This window comes from Thalassophryne amazonica, chromosome 9 (assembly GCF_902500255.1).
Source record: "Thalassophryne amazonica chromosome 9, fThaAma1.1, whole genome shotgun sequence".
Classification (NCBI taxonomy): Eukaryota; Metazoa; Chordata; class Actinopteri; order Batrachoidiformes; family Batrachoididae; genus Thalassophryne; species Thalassophryne amazonica.
Genome location: NC_047111.1, coordinates 67,720,750 through 67,744,489, shown reverse-complemented (window position 1 = coordinate 67,744,489; position 23,740 = coordinate 67,720,750). Strand labels below are relative to the sequence as shown.

Below are 23,740 nucleotides of genomic sequence, written 5' to 3'. Positions count from 1 at the left end.
CCAAAAATCTGGCCTCTTACATTCTTGAAATTACCATTACGAAAAAATGTCTAACTTGAAATAAAGTTCTCTGTTTGCGGCAATATTTCAGTGTTTTCATCATCATTGATAAAATGATGACGAATGACACTGAATGTTTCAGCTTGAAATCTAGTTTTTCCTGAAATCTTGAAAGATTTATTGACAGTTGATATCAAGTGAATCATACCTTTATCATGTGTTCAAGAGTAATACACCTTTACTCCACAATGTCATTTAGATTAGAATAGAACTGCTTAAAAAAATCCCATACACTGTTAAATTAAGGAAAAAAAACTGAACACATTAAAACTGAAGGCTATATAGATCTTTTTAAGTTGACCCAAATGATAAACATAACATCTAACTAATGTTTTAAAGTGTAAAAACGTATTGCAGCAGGTGAGTGTACTTACAGGCTCATTTACACTCCGTGTATGTATGTAAAGCTATCTGTGTTTCAAACGCTGTAACTGTCACTGCCCACATACTTTATGTACACTTCATTAATGGCAGTATGGATGTGAAGCAAAACATCCCCTAGATGGCACTGTAGACCCGCTTGAAGTCACACTAATGTTTCTACTGCAACACAAATGAAAGCATAGGGAGGGTGCAAATACTTCTCAACAAGATTATATTTATAAAACTCTCGTCAAAATATTCCACTCTTGTTAGCTGTCTTCATCATCATTTTTTTCATAGCATTGCGTCTCACTTGAACTCGGGCTACACTGCCGTCACAGTTTCCAGTGGTACTGCTTCAATTCACACATAATTGTAAGCTTTCAGAAAATGGACTATGGAAAAGAACTAAAATTGTGAGTGGTGATGGCATAATACATTCTGAAACCTCACCGCTAGATGGCACTAAATCTGACACACTGCAGCTTTAAGAGCTTTGAGATGATTTCTATCAGGTTTACCTTGAGACATGGGGTAGTAGTCCTCTCCTGAGACCGCTGAGCCATCCTTGGTGTGAACACGGACCACCGACACCTTTGATGTGTCACCCACTCGAACCACAGGGACCCTCACTGTTGCCACTGTGCTCGCCCCCTTAGGTTCACCCACGCTGAATTTGGTTTCCAAAAAACGAATGATTGGCTCTGAGGAACACAAATAATGTTGCAAATTTGTATTTATAATAGAATTAATAGACTCAAAACTAAAATTATACTTTCATCTCGATATTCGCATCTCGGGTTCATCAAAAGTGCAATTTTTTGTAACAGTCCTGACTTTCCTCCATCACTTCTACACATCTGTTGGCTCCTCTTGAGCTCACTTACTGTCAGCTGTGTCTTTGATTTTCACCACAGTCTCATTCACAGCTCCCACTGACGCTCCAAACCGCGAGGTACCCTTTGGGTTTCCCAGGACCAAGCGCAGCTCTTCCCCTTCCTCATACAGAGTGTCATCGACCAGTGACAGAATACACGGTTTCTGAGTTTCACCTGGTGTGCACATCAAGGCAAAGATGACAGGAGATATTACAGAGTTTGAGGTGGTAGAAAGGAGAGAATATAGTCAACAAATCATTCTCTCTTTTTTCATTTACAGCAGTATCTGATTTATGCAACTATTTAACTGTGTTCACATTTTCTTTCTAAAAACAAATCCAAAGATCGACAATCACAAGTACTGTGACGTGTGACATCTGCAAGGAAGTGTTGATTTTGAAAAGGTGTGACAACAAAAGCGAAAATTCATCCAGAAGTTGTTCATTTAATTAAGAAGGTGCAAACACTCAAATGATATGCACACACACACACACACACACACACACACACACACACACACACACACACACACACACACACACACACACACACACACACACACACACACACACACAATCTCACGTTTTTTTTCATGGTATTGTCACAAAATGTGTTACATTTTGTGACGCGGTCATCTTTCAGTTATTATTTTTAACCTTAACACCCCCACCCCCACCCCATGTCACCGCTAATTTTGTGATACCATCACAAAAATGTACTGTATTTCGTGACAGTATCACAAACTACTATGTTAAATCACTTTTTGTGATGTTATCACTTTTTTTGAAGTGTCATCAGGTTGGGAAAATAACTCAAAAACAATAAATGCTACCATGGTAACTGATCAAATAAGAACATATATAATGAGGCCAAATGTTATTGCATCTGATGAACTTTGATGCACCAGCTTGCTCAAAACAGCAACTTTTTCTTTAACCCTAACCCTAACCGACAGAAGCAGCTGTGGAGATCTGTCATTCTGGACATCCCAGTGGACAACATGTACTGTGTTTGGACGGACATGAACTAACAACTGCCCACTGTGATGCACGTGTGTCTGCCTGCTGTCATCATGTGGACATAAATAAAAACACATATATCGATGTGGCAACGGGCTGCAGCAAGTGTGCGCATGCTGCAGCCCGTTAACCGGCTGCCCCCAGACTGAAACAGACTCTCAGATCATAACATGCAGCGGGTGATCTGACTGTCACGTCACCCACGTGAGCTCTGTTCCACATGATGCGGTGTTAGTCCTGCCATGCACCGTCCACAAGACACACATGTTGGGCAGGACACACACGTGGGCTGGTTGGACACACACCAGCAGATGTGGACATGATGAGACAAGCAAACTGCTTCTCATTCATGTCATTTCATGACTGTACGTCTGTGACCATGGGTCAGCTACAGAGGAACAGATGGCTCATATTTGTATTGCCCACTTGATAAGAGGGACTCAATATAATGCAATGTTTTTATATGGTGTGTGGTTTTATTTTTTCTTAAATACGTCCATGTCCTTCCTGATATCAGCTAGTTTCCTGCACTTTTCACAGGCCAGTGATGGAAGCTCAGTGGTAAAGTTTCTGACTGGTAATCAGAGTTTTGGTGGCATTTATTCTTTACCCAAAATATATAAGCATACACAGTAAATTTTGCAGTGTAAAATATACTCTGCCGTGATAATATTTGGTCTTAGTCCAAACAGTGTTAAATACACTCTATTATAGAGTGAAATCAGCTCTACTGTCTTGTCAAATCATGATTTTCAACTCCAAGAACAGTCATTAACAGCATGATACAGCTGATTTTACCCTATGATAGAATTTATTTAGCACTGTGTTAGGGTATATTTACAACCCCCATTCCAATGAAGTTGGGACATTGTGTAAAATGTAAATAAAAACAGAATACAATGATTTGCAAATCCTCTTCAATCTATATTCAATTGAATACACCACAAAGACAAGATATTTAATGTTCAATCTGATAAACATTATTGTTTTGTGCAAATATTTGCTCATTTTGAAATGGATGCCTGCAACACATTTCAAAAAGCTGGGACAGTGGTATGTTTACCACTGTGTTACATCACCTTTCTGGACTTTTTTCCCATTCTTGCTTGATGTACAACTCCAGTTGTTCAACAGTCCGGGGTCCTCGTTGTCATATTTTGCACTTCATAATACGCCACACATTTTCAATGGTCAACAGGTCTGGACTGCAGGCAAGCCAGTCTAGTACCTGCACTTTTTTACTGCAAAACCACGCTGCTGTAACACGTGCAGAATGTGGCTTGGCATTGTCTTGCTGAAATAAGCAGGGACGTCCCTGAAAAAGACGTTGCTTGAATAGCAGCATGTGTTGCTCCAAAACCATGGATGTACCTTTCAGAATTGTTGGTGCCATCACAGATGTGTAAATTGCCAATGTCATGGGCACTAACACCCCCCCATACCATCACAAATGCTGGCTTTTGAACTTTGCGCTGGTAACAATCTGGATGGTCTTTTTCCTCTTTTGTCCGGAGGACAACATCCATGATTTCCAAAAACAATTTGAAATGTGGACTCATCAGACCACAGCACACTTTTCCACTTTGCGTCTGTCCATTTCAAATGAGCTCGGGCCCAGAGAAGGCGGCAGTGTTTCTGGATGTTGTTGATCTATGGCTTTCGCTTTGCATGGTAGAGTTTTAACTTGCACTTGTAGATGTAGTGACAAACTGTGTTAACTGACAGGGGTTTTCTGAAGTGTTCCTGAGCCCGCGCTGTAAGATACTTTACACAATGATGTTGGTTTTTAATGCAGTGCCGCCTGCGGGATCGAAGGTCACAGGCATTGAATGTTGGCTTTCGGCCTTGCCACTTACATGTAGAAAGTTCTCCAGATTCTCTGAATCTTCTGATTATATTATAGACTGTAGATGATGGAATCCCTAAATTCCTTGCAACTGAATGTTGAGAAACATTGTTATTAAACTGTTGGCCTAATTTTTCATGCAGTTGTTCACAAAGTGGTGATCCTCGCCCCATTTTTGCTTGTGAATGGCTGAGCCTTTTGGGGATGCTCCTTTTATACCCAATCATGACACTTACGTGTTTCCATTTAGGTGTTCTATGAGCATTCATCAACTTTCCCAGTCTTTTGTTGCCCCGTCTCAACTTCTTTGAAATGTGTTGCAGGCATCCATTTCAAAATGACCAAACATTTGCACAAAAACAACAAAATGTATCAGTTTGAACATTAAATATCTTGTCTTTGTGGTGTATTCAATTGAATATAGGTTGAAGAGGATTTGCAAATCATTGTATTCTGTTTTTATTTACATTTTACACAACATCCCAACTTCATTGGAATTGGGGTTGCAATCCGGTATAGAAAAAGGAAGGATTTTTATTATTATTATTATAATTATTATTATTATTATGGTTGAAGTCCTGTGCCTTTGTTTATCCCTTGAAATTGGGGTAGTCATAAGTCTGGTGAGTTATGCGATGTATAGGGTCCTTCTGAGAATGTGACCAGTTCCAAGGAGGATTATCTTCTGAAGCTCCTCTATTCTAATGTTCTGGGGATCTTGCTGGTGTATTTTTTAATCCTTCTTTTTCAAGCCCATGGGTATTTTTCATTGAGCATGGGTATTGTTGTTTTCATGCCCCATGTTCCCTCTATTTCTCTTTCTTTAAACTTTAAAATTTTTCTGTTGCGTTCAAAGAGGTGTTACTTTCTCTAGAGACAAACAGGTCAATGAACACAGATTCTCTCCTTCTTTCCTTTTGCTACTATATCTGGTCTTTTTGCCTTGATCTCTTTGTCAGTTTTGGACTGGCATTTCCCAGAGATTAGTATCTGCTTCATTTTTGATAACTGTCAATGGCCCACGTTCCTTATACAATGTATTTGTCTTGCGCTTTGATGTCATAGTGCTTGCAGATTGCCCAGTGGAAGTTTGCTGCTGCCTTGTGCATTTGTATTTTATAGGGTGTCTCAAAATATGTACCCAAAAGTACTCTGAAATATGAATACCAGGAAATGGTTTTACTGGGAAATAATGGTGTTTTTCGCATTTCAGGAACCTTAAAGTTTGTTCTGCAAGACATTAAAGACCAGGCAAAATGCTGCAGTTGACCTTGATTCAGAGAACAAAAATCGAGTTCTGTGCAACGCATCCTAAGGGCTGAACTAACTCCCCAGCAAGGAGAATTTGCTTGGTGGTTTCCAGAAAATGGGACACGGATTATTTGTTTCTTAGGAAACGCCAGACGAGGAGGTTACATTGATCATGTCACCTACCATCTCTGGTTCTCAAGACCAGGCACCTAAGTGGCTCTACTCTACTCTTTTCTACTTTCCTATTTTACTCTTCCTTTTTAGATATTTAGATATACCTTTGTATACTGGCATAGTTCTGCCTTAGAATTCCGCCTTTTCAAATCTCGGTCGTCATCTCGTCGTCTCTCGTCTGTGTGTGATCATTGTTTTTTTTGTGCTGATGGGTTTTTTTCCTGCATTGCTGCTGTGTGGTTTAACGCAGCAGCTATGAAGGTTTTTCTCTCCTTTTACCTTGTGTGTGCTTTTTATGTGTGTTCATGCACCGGGCCGGCTTATGTGTGTTGTGTGTTATGTGTGTGTTGTCATGAGGCCGGTCATGGTTTGCTCAGCCCTGCTGTTGACCTAGGCAGGGATGTACATCTGGAGCTGGTCCCCGTGCGCCTAAAGGCGACCTGTGCTCCTAACTGGCAATTAGGATGGGTTAAATGCAGTAGACACAATTCATTGTGCAGGGAACATGTTCCTATGTGCATATGACAATAAAATTCTTTTGAATCCTTGAATTGGAATATAATATATAAGATATACCTTACTGAATTTTCATGTAATGTAAAAGATAAAGGGTTAAAACATCACAAAGGAAAGACTGAACAAAAAACTGTGCATTGGGGAGAAAAATGATGTGCTTTGGCCACATTGTCATGCAGAAAATGTCTGATAATATTGATTGGTTTTTCTGTGCTGTCAAAGTACTTTTGGGTACATTCTTTTGAGACACCCTGTATATACACTCTGTTTTGGCAAGTTCCGTATCCTGAGACAAAGTGGTCCAGTGCCTCTTATGTTGATTGCAAATGTTGATTTTTATTGTTATTGTTATATTGCTGTTGTTGCATCATATTTTATGATAACTATTGTGCAAATATTGAGTTACCTGGCAAAAATGTGATGATTGATGCATCCGTGTTTGGTCGCTCCTCAAAGTCTGAGGTGATTTGGGCAGAACCCTGCTGGGTGTAACAGCGCACAGTGGACTTGTGCCTGATGTCACCGCTGCGGTACACCGTCGCAGTGACCTGACCGTCACTCTCCTCTCCTGTGTACAGCGGTTTGCTGAACTGCACCTTTGGTACTTCAATCATCATGAGGAGCAGTTAGAATGAGACAACTACAATAACAGTGTTTCATGTGCTGTCTGGACTGTTAATCACAGAGCTGTCAAAGCACGACTGAACATTGGTAATGGATGCTTTCAAATACTCAGGGAAAAATGACAAATTGTTCAATAGCATGATGTGCTAAGTAAAGCAAACAAGATAATGGACCAAGTTTGCATCAGACACTGGCTCTGAAATGTTACGTCAAATGGTAAATCAATTTCTGTTATGGGTGCAACAATAAATCCTGAAAAACCTAAAAACTTTACATGTACTGAACAATGTGCTGTATACTGTTTAAAAAAACCATGCTACATTCATTCATTCATTTTGAACTGCTTATCTGGGTCTGGGTCGCTGTGGCAACAGATCAAGCACCTACATTTACTGTGCATTATAGTGCCATGATTAGATGTTTAATGTAATTACACAAAATGCAGTGTAAAAACTTCATATAAAAAAAAAATAATAATAACACTAATGACAACTAGCGCTTTCCATAAATCAGAGCACTGAACAAGATCAGCTCCAAAAAATAAAACTGCAATACAACAATGCACCTATATATAAAAAATCTCATTAAAAAAGCAATTCAAACAGTTAAAAATCTGAATTTATAATTTAGAAATCTAATAAAAACCAAACCTTCAAACACCTTGTACAACTATACATCATCATTAACAGCAAACAGTAGAAAATAAATAAATCTTGAGTCTGGACTTGAAAGTACTCACAGAATTTGACTGTTTAATTTCAGCTGGTAGATTGTTCAACAAAATTGGTGCACGATACAAATGCTTTGGCATCTACCGTCTTCTTATTAACCCTAGCGACACATAATAAACAGGTATCCTGGGATCGCAGTGTATGTGCCGGTACATATGGTTATGCCAACTCAGAGATTTGGGATCTTATAAGTTAACAACAGAACCTTAAAATCTGCCCTTATATTAACAGGTAGCCAGTGTAACAAAGCTAACACTGGTGTAATATGATCAAATTTCTTAGTCTCAGTCATTATTTGAGCAGCTGCATTCTATATCATCTGAAGATTTTGAATGCTTTTAAGTAAGAGAACAGACAACAAGATGTTACAGTAATTAGTTCTAGATTATACAAATGCAAGAATCAAAACATTAGCATCACCCTGAGGCCGAACTGGTCTCATCTTTCTAATATTTTGCAGCTAAAAAAATCCGAATACCCAGCCCATGCAACTACTGACCACAGTAAATGGACTGCATTTACAACCCCAATTCCAATGAAGTTGGGACGTTGTGTAAAATGTAAACAAAAACAGAATACAAAGATTTGCAAATCCTCTTAAACCTATATTCAATAGAATACACCACAAAAACAAGAAATGTAATGTTCAAACTGATAAACTTTATTGTTTTTCTGCAGATATTTGCTCATTTTGAAATGGATGCCTGCAACACATTTCAAAAAAGCTGGGACAGTGGTATGTTTGTTGTGTGGGCCGCCAGAAGAGGAGGTACTGCTGGCCCACCACCAGAGGGCGCCCTGCCTGAAGTGCGGGCTTCAGGCACGAGAGGGCGCTGCCGCCACGGACACAACCGGGAGTGACAGCTGTCACACATCAACTCATGACAGCTGTCACCGATCTTCATTTCATCACTCCATAAAAGCCGGATGTCATCTCCACCTCGCTGCCGAGATATCATCTACCTGTGAAGGTAATTCTCTGCTAAACTGAAAACACTGACTAATAGTCTGCACTTCTTTGCAGCCGTTTTCCTGTAAGTGTTTCCTTATCTGTGGGATTGGCTTTTGGTGTGATCAGCGACAGCTTCGCTTCACACCCCAACCAGATAAGTGGTTAGACAGGAGCTGCACGTGTGTGTGATTAGAGGTGGAGGTGACTTTCCACCTTCTGACTGTTTTTGTTACTGGGTGTGCACACACCCACATCTCACTGTTTGTGCTCCTCGCCAGCAGTACCAGATCCGACAGTCGGGGACAGTGATCACCTGGGAATTCGGGACTTGGCGGCTCCAGTATTCTCCGGGTTCTGTGGCGGTGGAAATCGTGTGGTTCCGGCTCTTCTCAGGACAGCCGTCTTCTATCCTCGAGCCTGCCCACACGTCACCTTGGTGTATTGACTATCAGATTCTGTGATTGTCTGTATATTCGTTGTGCACATTCACAACATTAAATTGTTACCTTTTGGCTCATCTATTGACCGTTCATTTGCACCCCTGTTGTGGGTCCGTGTCATTACACTTTCCTCAACAATGTTTGTGTTACATCACCTTTCCTTCTAACAACACTCAATAAGCATTTGTGAACTGAGGACACTAATTGTTGAAACTTTGTAGGTGGAATTCTTTCCCTCTTCTTCTTCTTCTTTGTCTTTCGGCTGTTCCCATTAGGGGTCGCCACAGCAGATCAATCGTTTCCATCTCACCCTGTCCTCTGTATCTTCCTCTGTCACACCAACCACCTGCATGTCCTCTCTCAGCACATCCATGAACCTCCTCCTCCGTTTATACTCCGTTTATGACACTCCCAACTTTTTTGAAATGTGTTGCAGGCATCCATTTCAAAATGAGCAAATATCTGCACGAAAACAAAACAAAACTGTTTTTATTTACATTTTACACAACATCCAAACTTCATTGGAATTTGGGTTGTAGACAAAGAATTATCGGTTTGAAGCAAAAAAGAAAAATCATTCAACAGTTTTGTGAGCACAGTTTCAGTGGTGTGATGCAATCCAAATGCTGATTGCAATAGCTCAAACACCTTATTCTCAGAAAAGTATCTCAACAGCTGACTAAAAACCACCTTCTCAAAAATTTCGGACAGAAATGCCCGGTTGGAAACAGATCTGTAATTTCAACACCCCAAGGTCCAGACCCAGTTTCTTAAAGAGAGGTACAACAACACCTGCATCGAAACATGAAGGAAACACACCAGTGGTGGTGGATGATAAGTTCACAGCACTAAGCACACACTCTCTCAACACTACTCAAATATCTTTCAGAAGCCATAACGGCAAAGGATCCAAAGAACAAGTTGTACTCTTTGTGCTCATCACTACCCCTGAAATATTCTGCAAGGAAATACACTCAAATTCAGCAAGGATCTGTGTTGAGCAATAAACAGCATCCATTTGACGCAACAATATTTGGGGGAATTCAGTTACAAATACATCTTAAAAAAGATGCCAACATAACATTCTAACTACATGACTGGTTAAAAAAATGTCTTTAGTCTGTTCTTAAATATTATACCTCAGACAAATATTATTATTATTAAAAGCACATAAAATTTTGTGCTGACAAATCTCTACAGCCAGCAGACTGATGTCCACTAGTAAGCATGGCAGCAGTCTCAAATAAAAGTTTAAAATGATGCAGATTGGTAAAAATCAAATTACAACAAAATGCTGTCTTGGCAGTTGCCATATCATGTAAACAGTAATTTTGTTCCTTCTTCCGACAAGTTTGTCTGAGGCCTTTTAACTGCTCAGTAAACGATGGCATGTGTTCTTTCTAGTTACACTTACGATGCCGAGTTGGTGCAACAGAGTCCAGCAGATCTCGAAGTGCCACGTTAAAACCATCAACAAAATTGTCCAGAAATGTTCAGTGTGAGAACTGTCTCCAGGGTTTCAAGTAGTCTGGAAGCCAAAGTAACTGAAGGTTCTCGACCACAGGTGGGCAACTTGTTCCAGAAAAGGCCAAGAGGGTGCAGGTTTTCTTTGCCGCAACTGACTCCACCAGGTGATTTCACTCATTAACATCACTTTGAGCAGGTGAAATCAGTTAATCAGTGAAATCACCTGGTGGAGTTAGTGGCTGCAAAGAAAACCTGCACCCTCTTGGCCCTTTTTGGAACAAGTTGCCCACCCCTGTATAGACCAATGTACTGTTTAGCTAAAACAGTCTTCTCAGCATTCCTGGGGCAGATGGACTCAGCACATAAGACATCAAACAAAACAGGTGAACGATCCAAAACCAGTATTACACAAATGACCCTGATTGACACAGATAATCCATAAGATAAAACCACGTTCATGTGTTGGACTAGTCATAGATTGCAAAAGATTAAAAGAATTAATAACATTTTAAAAATCCAGAGTCAGCGGCTTATCCTAACAGCACACACCGATATTAAAATCACCCACAAATAAAAATCTCTCAGATTGCAGCATAATACCAGTGAAAAAATCAGCAAACTCAGAGATAAAATTTCTGTCAGTTTTAGGTGGATAAAAAAAATGACCGCACACAGCATAGAGCAGGGCTGCTTCAATTCAAAGAGCTGCAGCTCAAAGCGTGAAAAGAACTCATAAAACTTGCAGACAGTTAAAAGTGTTTCTAAAAATCATGGTGACACCTCCTCCCCTGCCTGTTCTCCACGTATGTTAAAAAAAAAATCTGCAATCCAGGGGAGAAAATTTGACCATTGGAAGGGACTCATCCTTACTCAGCCACTTTGTCTATGTGCAGGACAAAATACAGGCTGTGGGAATTATAAAAATCTCCGAACAACAGTTTTGTTTGCCAATATCCCAGCGTTTATTGAAGGCACCCAAATGTTACCAACTTCCATTTTCAGTTTTGCAGCACAGACTACAGGGCAAAGATGAGCAAAATCAATGCCCTGCTGTCTCTTTTTCCCCCTCAGCCACCAACACTGCAGCTACAAGGAGAGCTGGGTGGACCAGCCAAATCCACTGACAGCTGGAGTCCCATAATAGGGGAAATACTGGATGACAACCGCCCCACTGGTGCTGCTCTTAAATACCTGAATCTGGATGCATACACAGCCGCATCTCTCCCGTCTCCTCAGGGATCTCCTCCTCCTATCAAATCAAGCAACAGGTAGCCGGCGCAGGGCCCATGGCACATCAGTCAAGACAGGAGGTGGAATAAAAGAATATGCACCCAGGCCATGTTTCAATGAGTCCTAAATTATAAGACAATCATACATCAAAATTGTATTTCCACCATAAGTGAGTAAAACCAACAATAAAAACATAACACTCCACGTAAGCAACAGATGGTGTGCCACCACCAGCACCATCTTAAGCTGTGAAAAGGACAAGGGGGCACCTATGTTGTGGAAGCTGAAGATCCTGAAGCCAACTGTTGAACATTCAGGATATTATTCAGGACCTGGTTCACTGCTTCGCGGGTCCGCAATCAACGTAGGGAAATGATCATTTTCTTGAAACACCCTACAAATAATGGCCGCTCTGATGTAATGTGAATTGAAGAACCAATAAGGAAATCATTAAGCATAAAGGCTATTGATGTCTGTGGATCGAATCATTTCTTATCGATTCTTAACTGGAATCGGTTTTCAATACCCATCCCTAGTGCTAACCACTAATCCACCATGCCACCATGAAACTGTAATTCATACTGTACCATGAAGGTGTACATTACATACCTAATTTCACCTACACTGTCATAGCATTGTAGTACGTGAGATTAGTTTTGGTCTTGACATTAATCTTGAGACCACTTTTTGGTGGTCTTGGTCTCATCTTGGACTCAACATCATTTTTATTCTGCATTATCTCAGTCTCAAGAATAGAGGATTTCATTTCAAGACTGATCAAGATCACAACAGTGGGGATATTACTAATTTACCTGCCGCTATACATCTTTGGATCAGGTATCTTATGTTGCTTTGAAGACATATGAAAGTTGAAATAATCAATCCTGACACATTCATTCAAAAGCAAACTTAGGGCCTTCACACATAATATGAATGGGGTCGAATTACGCACGAACTGCACATGAAGCAGGAATCGTATGCAATACGTGTAAAATCGTAACTGCCTCCAACGCCTCGTACACCTGTCGCTACAGCTATCTGCGCACACCAGCGACTGAAAAACAGTGTGCCCAGTGAGAGCCAATTCGATCCCTCTTGTGGCAGTTGTCGGCAAAAATCCAGCTGACACACACAAACATCTAACACCGCTCACTTGGCACTTAGAAAATGTGTTGTTATATGGCTGGGGGGGCCTGGCTGCCGGTTTGTTTCTGTCTTTTGGTTTTCCTCCCAGGTGGCGTGCGTTTGGGACTGAGTGGCTGTGTTGCTGAGGCTGTCAGGACCTCACCCTGATCACCTGCGACTCGTCAGGACTCACAGCTGTGGTGCATCTGGATGGATTGGAACATGTTGGCATTTAAGACTGGAGTGCACAGTGTGTATTTGCCAGAGACTCGACCTTGTGACCAGACGGGTGAGATCGTCGTCTCGGGAGCCATCTCATCAGCAGCGGATGCTGAGAACGTCCAGGTTTGATGCACAGTCTGTGAAAGAGGAGGGGGTGAGGTCTCACGCTCGTCAGCACACTTCCTGAGGTATGTTAGATTTTGTGACTAACAGTTATACAGTCAGTAAATGTGGTGTCCCTCACACCTTATTGTATTGAGCTGTTTGTTAGTCATGTATCAGCTTCCACTGCAGTGGAGTTTTGTGAACTGGATGTTCCATGCCTGCAGGTTGGGAAGCTGATCAGTAATCAAGCCAGGAAGTGTTTGCTGTTTGTACACCTTTAAGTGTTCTGTGTGTAGAGTGTGGACTCACATAATGCTTCCTTCTTTCACAGACTCGGTTGTTGCGGCCACCTGGGGGGTGTCGGCGGGGTCCTTGGGTCCGAAACAGCTTCTGGCTCCGGACCGTTAGCGCTGCTGGGAGCGCACCACGCCAGGCCGCACCTTTTTGTTATTATATTATCACTGTTATGTATTAAATTCAGTTAGCCTTTGTACCGTGCTCTGCTTATTTCATACTGGGTCCTTCAAACGCTGGTCGGTTCTCCGAGCTGCGTCCGACACATAACATGTGTGGCCATTTGCACTATTAGCATGAAAACAGTAAGCAGATGATCACTTTCGAGCTGGATGTGAAATCTGTCTAAGTGCCCCCACAAGTGTGGCTTTGCAAACAGACACAGTGACACATTGGTGTGTGCGCTGACCTGACAGGGGGTGGTGTGTCTGACGACAGGAGCAGCTGTGGAGATCTGTGGTTCTGGATGTCCTAGCTGGAGAACTTGTACTGTGTTTGGACAGACATGAACTAACAACTGCCCACTGTGATGCACATGTATCTGCTTGCTGTCCTCACGTGGACATACATAAAAACATATATTGCTGTTGCAATGGGCTGCAGTGAGCAAGCACACGCTGCTCACATTGACAGGCTGCCCCAGGTGACTGTCAGATCACAACACGCAGCGGGCAATCTGAATGTCACATCACCCATGTGAGCTCTGTTCCACATGACGCCGTGTCTGTCCTGCGGCGCATGTCCACAAGACACGTGCGGGGGGCCGGCTGGACATGCCACCAGCAGATGTGGACATGATAAGAGCGACCTGCTTCTCATTCATGTCATTTCATGACTGTACATCTGTGCCCATGGGTCATCTACAGAGGAATAGATGGATCATACTTGTATTGTACACTTGATAAGAGGGATTCGATAAAATGTGGTGTTTTTATATGGTGTGTGGCTGCATTTTCTTTTAAATATGTCCATGTCCTTCTTGATATCAGGTATTTTCCCACACCTTTTACAAGACAGTGAAGGTAGCTCAGTGGTAACATTTCTGGCTGGCAGTCAGAGCTTTTGGAAATTGTAGGTTTGAATCCCATGGGTGGCATGTATTTTTTTTTTTTTCCACAGCAGCTGCGCAATGTGGTTAAACATGATGCAGCTGCTTGCACAGTATTCCCACGGCTCGATGTTTTCATGGTTTGCTCATACCCTGATTTGTACTTATTCATACTATGTGTGAAGGGGCCCTAAATCTGTAAATCCAAGAAAACATTTGTCTGTAGTTCACATTCTTGATGACTGTTCCTAAGCAACAATATTTCACAAAATCTATATTTTACAATATCTACAAGTTTCAATATATATTGGGTATTTGTAGCTTGTTCTATATTCAATCAATCAATCAATCAATCAACTTTTTTCTTGTATAGCGCCAAATCACAACAAACAGTTGCCCCAAGGCGCTCCACATTGCAAGGCAAGGCCATACAATAATTATGAAACACAGTCTACGTCTAAAGCAACATAACCAAGGGATGGTCCAGGGTCACCCGATCCAGCCCTAACTATAAGCCTTAGCGAAAAGGAAAGTTTTAAGCCTAATCTTAAAAGTAGAGAGGGTATCTGTCTCCCTGATCTGAATTGGGAGCTGGTTCCACAGGAGAGGAGCCTGAAAGCTGAAGGCTCTGCCTCCCATTCTACTCTTACAAACCCTAGGAACTACAAGTAAGCCCGCAGTCTGAGAGCGAAGCGCTCTAATGGGGTAATATGGTACTACGAGGTCCCTAAGATAAGATGGGACCTGATTATTCAAAACCTTATAAGTAAGAAGAAGAATTTTAAATTCTATTCTAGCATTAACAGGAAGCCAATGAAGGGAGGCCAACACGGGTGAGATATGCTCTCTCCTGCTAGTCCCCGTCAGTACTCTAGCTGCAGCATTCTGAACCAACTGAAGGCTTTTTAAGGAACTTTTAGGACAACCTGATAATAATGAATTACAACAGTCCAGCCTAGAGGAAATAAATGCATGAATTAGTTTTTCAGCATCACTCTGAGACAAGACCTTTCTGATTTTAGAGATATTGCGTAAATGCAAAAAGGCAGTCCTACATATTTGTTTAATATGCGCTTTGAATGACATATCCTGATCAAAAATAACTCCAAGATTTCTCACAGTATTACTAGAGATCAGGGAAATGCCATCCAGAGTAACGATCTGGTTAGACACCATGCTTCTAAGATTTGTGGGGCCAAGTACAATAACTTCAGTTTTATCTGAGTTTAAAAGCAGGAAATTAGAGGTCATCCATGTCTTTATGTCTGTAAGACAATCCTGCAGTTTAGCTAATTGGTGCGTATCCTCTGGCTTCATGGATAGATAAAGCTGGGTATCATCTGCGTAACAATGAAAATTTAAGCAATACCGTCTAATAATACTGCCCAAGGGAAGCATGTATAAAGTGAATAAAATTGGTCCTAGCACAGAACCTTGTGGAACTCCATAATTAACTTTAGTCTGTGAAGAAGATTCCCCATTTACATGAACAAACTGTAATCTATTAGACAAATATGATTCAAACCACCGCAGCGCAATGCCTTTAATACCTATGACATGCTCTAATCTCTGTAATAAAATTTTATGGTCAACAGTATCAAAAGCAGCACTGAGGTCCAACAGAACAAGCACAGAGATAAGTCCACTGTCCGAAGCCATAAGAAGATCATCTATATTCAGATTTAGTTGTGTACTTAGCAAATTGCACAGATTTACACAAGGTTCAAAAAGAGGAAAAACAAACTTATTGATATAAAAGTAAAGTTTTCAGTCATGAGGACCTGTTTAATACAACTCAAGTCTGGGAATATGTGCTGCTGCAGAACACCACAGAACTGCTTTGGGTCCTGGATGACCACCACCTACACTGAAAAAAGTGAAACACAGTGCACTTAATTCAAAGTACTTATTTACATTGGTCTAATAGAAAATTGTGGTTTCCAGTTTAAATCTGCTGGAATCACTTTACAAAATCATAAATATACAAGTAACCACTTGATATATAGTAATTCCAGTAGTACTCAAGGATCCTTAAAGAGAATTGGTATTGAAGACATCCAGCCATTGCCTTTGGTCATTGCATAGCATCCAAATATCACAACCATGCAACAAGACAAGAAGCACCATGACCCAAAACACATGGACCTTCATTCTGCTGCAAAAGTATCAGCATTGCCAAACACCTCTGTCCAGCAAACCCATGACTCCATAAGCTCTTCCCAGGTACCTCTTGATCTCAAAGGCTGAGGACCCAGAGACATGTATGTCACTGCTGAGATAAGTGAATGTCTCTACAAGTTCAACAATTTCACCAAATACAGATACACTTCTGATGGCCAAGTCCAGGAAGTCATTAAAAGCCTTGAGCTTTATCTTGATCCAGGACAAATGCAAACCCAGACACTCAGATTCCTCATTCAACTTTTATTCTGCAAAGATCACAGCACCATCCACAAAGTCAATGTCACTAAACCTGTCCTCACAAACAGAAGCATCTCTTTTAATACATTATGTACTTAATTAGGGATTCTAGGGGAAGACAACAAGAATCAGATCCACTTTATGCCCTGAGGCCCATTGGTGCATGTGGTCATCCCTGGATACCAAAGCATGAAGCAGATGTCCAAGTCCAACTCAGTTTGCTTCCCCAAACAAGACTGGTACACATTAAGAGCTGGATGGACTGACAGTGCAGATGATCTTGTCCAAGGACACAAACAGGTAGTTTGCACGGGAATCAAACCCAGGTCTACACATTAGTAGCTCAACTCCTATCTCCAATCCAATTTCCCCTATTAGTGTATAGGACTCGACAAGAGTCACCCACAAAACGTGATGCTTACACAATTCAATTTCAATTCAATTCAATTCAATTTATTTAATTTATATAGCGCCAAATCACAACAAAGTTGCCTCAAGGGGCTTCACACAAGTAAGGTCTAACCTTACCAACTAACATACAATTCCTTTTGTATTTTCTGGATGGTAAGGATGGAAAAGGAATTCTGAATAAAGTTGATTTAGTTGATTTCTTCTGTTTCCTTGTTTGTGGGTATTTTTATGGGAATGTGGATTTTTCAAATCAACTGTGCCAGTGGTTTGCATATTCCTCATTTTACTGTGTTTCATGGAAGCAGTCAGTCTGTTCTTTCTTAGTCTGATCCTGTCAGATCTCAGAAGCTAAGCAGACTGGGTCCTGGATAGAACATGGATGGGAGACCTCTTAGGAAGACCAGGGCCTGTGAGTGTTTCTCCAAGTAAAATTGCAGTTGCCTCAGGATGGGCATCAGGCATAAAACTTGTGCCTGATGCCCTATGAGAATCTGTGCTGGATCTGCTGTGGCAACCCTGACCAAACGGCAGAAGCTGAAAGAAAAACAGTTGTAAGTGTGTCACAGAGTTTGGGACTCACACCGGTCTGGTACTGGGGTTGACTTGATTTCATGCTTCCTTGAAGTGGTCTCAACTCCTCAAAGTCTTAGTACTGTCTTAGTATCAATACACTCGGGTCTTGGTCATGATGTTGTCTCCGTTTGGGTGGTCTTGTCTAAAACACTGCACTGTTGTACATTTTTAAAGCTTTCAACAAACTTATTGTAGGTGCACTTAATAGATAAATCACTTACAGTCAGACACTGAGTCAGTGATGAAGACGGTACCCTTCCTAGGTTCTCCCAGGATACCATTCACTGGCATACTGAGGACAAGCTCAAAAGTCTTTGTCCCCTCGAGCTCTGGCTGACCCAGGTCATCTAGAATGGTGACCCTAAATGTCTGGCTGCTGACACCTGGGGCAAAGTCCAGGTTACGACTGGTATCTACGTAGTCAGCACCAGCTGGTGGAGAGACAGACAGGGATGAAAGATAGAAAATGACAAATACGTTTTTTTATATGGCACACAAGCAGATAATCTCCAAGCTAAAGTCAATGCTGTCCAATTATATGTGATTTCAAGAGATCTTTGTGTGTGATACCTGATGATGGAGCGCTCACCTTCTTCAGAGGGAGGCTCTGTCTCACAAGAGTGGACAGTGACTGACCCCATTGAGGACAGATCAGCTCCCGTCCTCCACACTTTGACCTCCACATGTCCATCACTCTCATCAACGTGATACTCTGTTTCATCAAAGTAAAACACTGGAGCTGGGAAACATAGAAAAGAGAAAGCAAAGAAATCACATGTATCAGTTAGATGTAAATCAAACTACAGGTCTATAACGTTGCTGTTAGTTGATGCGTCAAACATGATTATTTTTATTCGTCTCTCTTTTGTGGAGTGATGGTCCTTTGGTCAAGAACCCGTTGATTACATTTTGATATTACTCCAAATCAGCCTCCCAGTCCTTGGCTTGTGAGGTCATATCATCAAAGAACAGATCAGATTGCAACATTTCACACAGTTTCTTGCAAATTATGTCTTTGTTATTCCATTTTTTGAGATAGGGCCTTTGACTTTTCAAGGTCTCCCAAGTTCAAAAGTCATGTGACCAACTGTAACAGGAAGAAGAGTGTTAGAAATGTTTGTCCTCTCTATTTAATCCATCCTAATTCAAAATTAGGCACACAATCTGGCTCCTATAGTAGTGGCACCCACAGTCCTGTGTCTGGGGACCAACTCCAGGTCAAGAGACGCTGTCTTGGTAAACAGCAGTAAAAGGAGTGTGAATCTAATGAGCATGGTTTTTTCTTATGTCATGCAATTAAAACACAAATAAAAGGAACCGGACAGTGTTGTAATCAAATTTCAGATCTTCTTGGTGTGAGGCAGGAGTGGGAACTACTGTTCTACCTTACTGGCCAAAGTGGTACATGACTTCATGTTAGTGTTTAATAGTAAACATACAAATATGATGGGGGTGGGTGAGTGTTCTTTTAGCAGGGGTGAGTGGATCTCTCTGCATGCTATTTAAATATTTGAAGTTTTTTAGTGGCCTAACTGGGGCCTCAGTACTCTGTTTCATCTGCCCTCATGTACCACATGTGTTGGAATGACAATTAAAATCCTTGAATTACTTAATATGTATACAGTATGTCGCGGACATGACGAGCTAAGCTCTTCAGCATCTCACCATGTCATTTAGGTCCTTCAGACTTTTTTTGAGTAAATGCTTCAGTGGATGCCCCCCCAAGAAGCTTAAAGGCAATATATATAAATATATATGTTATGTGTCGGACGCAGCTCGGAGAACCGACCAGCGTTTGAAGGACCCAGTATGAAATAAGCAGAGCACGGTTCAAAGGCTAACTGAATTTAATACATAACAGTGATCATAATAATAATAAAAGGTGCGGTCTGGCGTGGTGCGCTCCCAGCAGCGCTAATGGTCCGGAGCCAGAAGCTGTTTCGGACCCAAGGACCCCGCCGACACCCCCCCAGGTGGCCGCAACAACCGAGTCTGTGAAAGAAGGAACCATTATGTGAGTCCACACTCTACACACAGAACACTTAAAGGTGTACAAACAGCAAACACTTCCTGGCTTGATTACTGATCAGCTTCCAACCTGCAGGCATGGAACATCCCGTTCACAAATCACCACCGCAGTGGAAGCTGATACATGACTAACATACAGCTCAATACAATAAGGTGTGAGGGACACCACATTTACTGACTGTATAACTGTTAGTCACAAAATCCAACGTACCTCAGGAAGTGTGCTGACGAGCGTGAGACCTCACCCTCTCCTCTTTCACAGACCGTGAATCAAACCTGGACATTCTCAGCGTCCGCTGCTGATGAGATGGCTCCCAAGACGACGATCTCACCCGTCTGGTCACAAGGTCGAGTCTCTGGCAAATGCACACTGTGCACTTCAGTCTTAAATGCCAACATACTCCAATCCCTCCAGATGCACCTCAGCTGTGAGTCCTGACGAGTCGCAGGTGATCAGGGTGAAGTCCTAACAGCCTCAGCAACACAGCCACTCAGTCCCAAATGCACGCCACCTGGGAGGAAACCAAATGACAAACAAACCGGCAGCCAGGCCCCCCCAGCCATACAACAATATATATATATATATATTTAAAAGGTGGGGGGGCATCCGCCTCCGTAGAACCCCTGCCTTTTTAAGCATTTTTCTTTTTTTGCCTGCAATATGGTCAAATTATCATATGGCAATATTTTCATATCAATATGATATACGATTATGACTATGATTTCTTGCAAAGTGCAGCAACAGTGAAAATTAAACATTCTTAACCAAAACAGTAAGAACACCACACTCATTTTGCACTCATCATAAGCTTAGGATACAGTGTCCTCCAAAAAGCATTGGAACACTTGGAATTTCACACATATTATGTTAGAAAGATTAAAAAGAAAATAAGATTATAAAATCAAACCTTCACTGTACCTTGTGATATAATCACTATGATGACTGCTCCAAGATGACGGCTGCATTTCTTGCACCTCAGCAACCAATGCGGTGTCTACTCCTCTTTATAATGTCTATGCTCATCTACCGTTGGTTTGTGGCTTTTTACGGCTTTTTACGACAATGTTGTCTGGTTTGTGGCTTTTTCTCCACTGGGGCTGAATTTTTGTGCCATTTCCGTTTTGTGCCTTGGTCTACCATAAGACCGAGCTTCACGCCGCTGCATGGCACTTGCTCGTAAAATTGTTCAGCCGGTCTGTGAAACAGCCATTCTAACTATTTCCTAAGCATAAGTAAGTACGCAAATCCTATATTGGAACTGAGGCTCATTGGTGTTGGTGCTTACCAATGGATTCCTCTGAGAGAAATCAATAACAGTCTACCACTCCACCCTAATTTGATCCCACACCATCAAAGGTTACTTCCCAGCCAAGGCTGGTACTGATTTACAACGAGGTGGACTGGGACCATCCAGTTGAAGTGTCTCGTCCAAGGACCCAGACAGGTAGCATGACCTGGAATCAAACCATGGTCTACATAACAGTAGCCCAACTCCTTATCCCACTGATATAACTGCTCTATACTGTATATGTATACATGTTCTATATGCTGTCGAACCAATGGGCCTAAATTCTGATCTTGACTAGTGACCTTGACTTTTAACCAGTGTTTCCCAAAGTTTAAATCACTTCATCCTTGGATGACCTTCAATCATTCCACCATGGTTAATCCAGATCAGAGCAACTGTTCAAATTTTTGTTGCCATAAGGAAGGGGGCATAGGGCAACACCCCTCCCCCATCTAAAACAAACAAACAAAAACCTGCACATATGCTTCTACATGTAAGTAAGTCCCTTCGGCTGCTCCCTTGTTTGCACTCGGGGTCGCCACAGCAAATCCAAGGTGGATGTGCATGTTGAATTGGCACAGGTTTTATGCTGGATGCCCTTCCTGGCGCAACTCCACATTACATGGAGAAATGTGGAGAAAAGTGGCAGGGGTGGGATTTGAACTCGGAGCCTTCTGAAGTGAAACCAAGCCCATTAACCACTTGGCCACCACCCCTGCACATATGCTTCTACATGCAAGTGGAATAATTTTTACACACACACACACACACACACACACACACACACACACACACACACACACACACACACACACACACACACACACACACACACACACACACACACACACACACACACATTTTAGCTGGTGTAAATAGAGGCGATCCAATGGAGATTTAAAGTCCTTAGATGGAAATGCCCAGTGCTGTCTGAATCCAAGTTGCCCCAAGATTTTGACAATATTGCGATTTTGTGTTTGTAGCAATTCTACAGTATTATGCAAAAGATTAGGCACATTTCATATGCTGCATCACTGATCAGCTTTATGCCTCTGTAGATGCTGCAGGTCTTTACATCATCCTTGTTCTTAAAAATCACTGCCATTCCTTTTCCAACAAAAAGAAATGTGATTCTATTTTTAGTTCATGAATAAAATGAACCAGTTATGAAGGTACAGTAGTGTTCAGAATAATAGTAGTGCTATGTGACTAAAAAGATTAATCCAGGTTTTGAGTATATTTCTTATTGTCACATGGGAAACAAGGTACCAGTAGATTCAGTAGATTCTCACAAATCCAACAAGACCAAGCATTCATGATATGCACACTCTTAAGGCTATGAAACTGGGCTATTAGTAAAAAAATGTAGAAAAAGGGGGTGTTCACAATAATAGTAGTGTGGCATTCAGTCAGTGAGTTTGTCAGTTTTGTGGAACAAACAGGTGTGAATCAGGTGTCCCCTATTTAAGGATGAAGCCAGCACCTGTTGAACATGCTTTTCTCTTTGAAAGCCTGAGGAAAATGGGATGTTCAAGACATTGTTCAGAAGAACAGCGTAGTTTTATTAAAAAGTTGATTGGAGAGGGGAAAACTTATACGCAGGTGCAAAAAATTATAGGCTGTTCATTTACAATGCTCTCCAGTGCTTTAAAATGGACAAAAAAAACCAGAGATGCGTGGAAGAAAACAGAAAACAACCATCAAAATGGATAGAAGAATAACCAGAATGGCAAAGGCTCACCCATTGATCAGCTCCAGGATGATCAAAGACAGTCTGGAGTTACCTGTAAGTACTGTGACAGAAGACACCTGTGTGAAGCTAATTTATTTGCAAGAATCTGTTGGGAAAGTGTAGTGACACGGACCCACAACAGGGGGCGCAAATGAACGGTCAATAGATGAGCCAAAAAGTAACAATTTAATGTTGTGAATGTGCACAACGAACATACAGACAATCACAGAATATCATAACAGTCAATACACAGAGGTGACGTGTGGGCAGGCTCGAGGATAGAAGACGTCTGTCCTGAGAAGAGCCGGAACCACACGATTTCCGCCGCCCCAGAACCTGGTGAATACTGGAGCCGCCAAGTCCCGAATTCCCAGGTGATCACCGTCCCCGACTGTCGGATGTGGTACTGCTGGCGAAGAACAAAGACAGTCAAGTGTGGGTGTGTGTACACCCAGTAACAACAACGGTGGGAATGCCACCTCCACCTCTCATTCAATATGTTGCAGCGGTCTCAGCTGAAAAGGAGCGCCGTCTTGCACAGCCTCTTCACAAACGACCGGTTCTCCTGCAAATTCCCACAATAACAGAGTTACAAATCTCACAAAAAGGCTGAGAGTATTACCTCCTATGAAGTATCATATCTCGGCAACGAGGTGGAGATGACGTCTGGTCTTTACGGAGTGAGATGATGTTGAGTAGATGGGTGACAGCTGTCAAGAGGTAATGAGCGACAGCTGTCACCCCCGGCTGTGTCCATGGCGGCAGCGCCCTCTCGTGCCTGAAGCCCGCACTTCAGGCTGGGCGCCCTCTGGTGGTGGGCCAGCAGTACCTCCTCTTCTGGCGGCCCACACAACAGAATCCCCCGCAAAGTGCCTCTGTTAAATAAAAGACATGTGCAGAAGAGGTTACAATTTGCCAAAGAACACATCAACTGGCCTAAA

The 23,740-nt window shown here is 41.9% G+C and overlaps 1 protein-coding gene across 1 annotated transcript in view; it reads right to left on the bottom strand.

The window, feature by feature from the left end:
• Positions 1 to 23,740, bottom strand: part of frem2a (FRAS1 related extracellular matrix 2a) — a 301,376-nt gene that overhangs the window by 54,530 nt on the left and 223,106 nt on the right. The window contains 5 exon segments of the mRNA XM_034178287.1: positions 945 to 1,127; positions 1,311 to 1,475; positions 6,514 to 6,711; positions 17,972 to 18,181; positions 18,340 to 18,489. Of these exon segments, the coding sequence (XP_034034178.1) occupies positions 945 to 1,127; positions 1,311 to 1,475; positions 6,514 to 6,711; positions 17,972 to 18,181; positions 18,340 to 18,489 (906 nt within the window).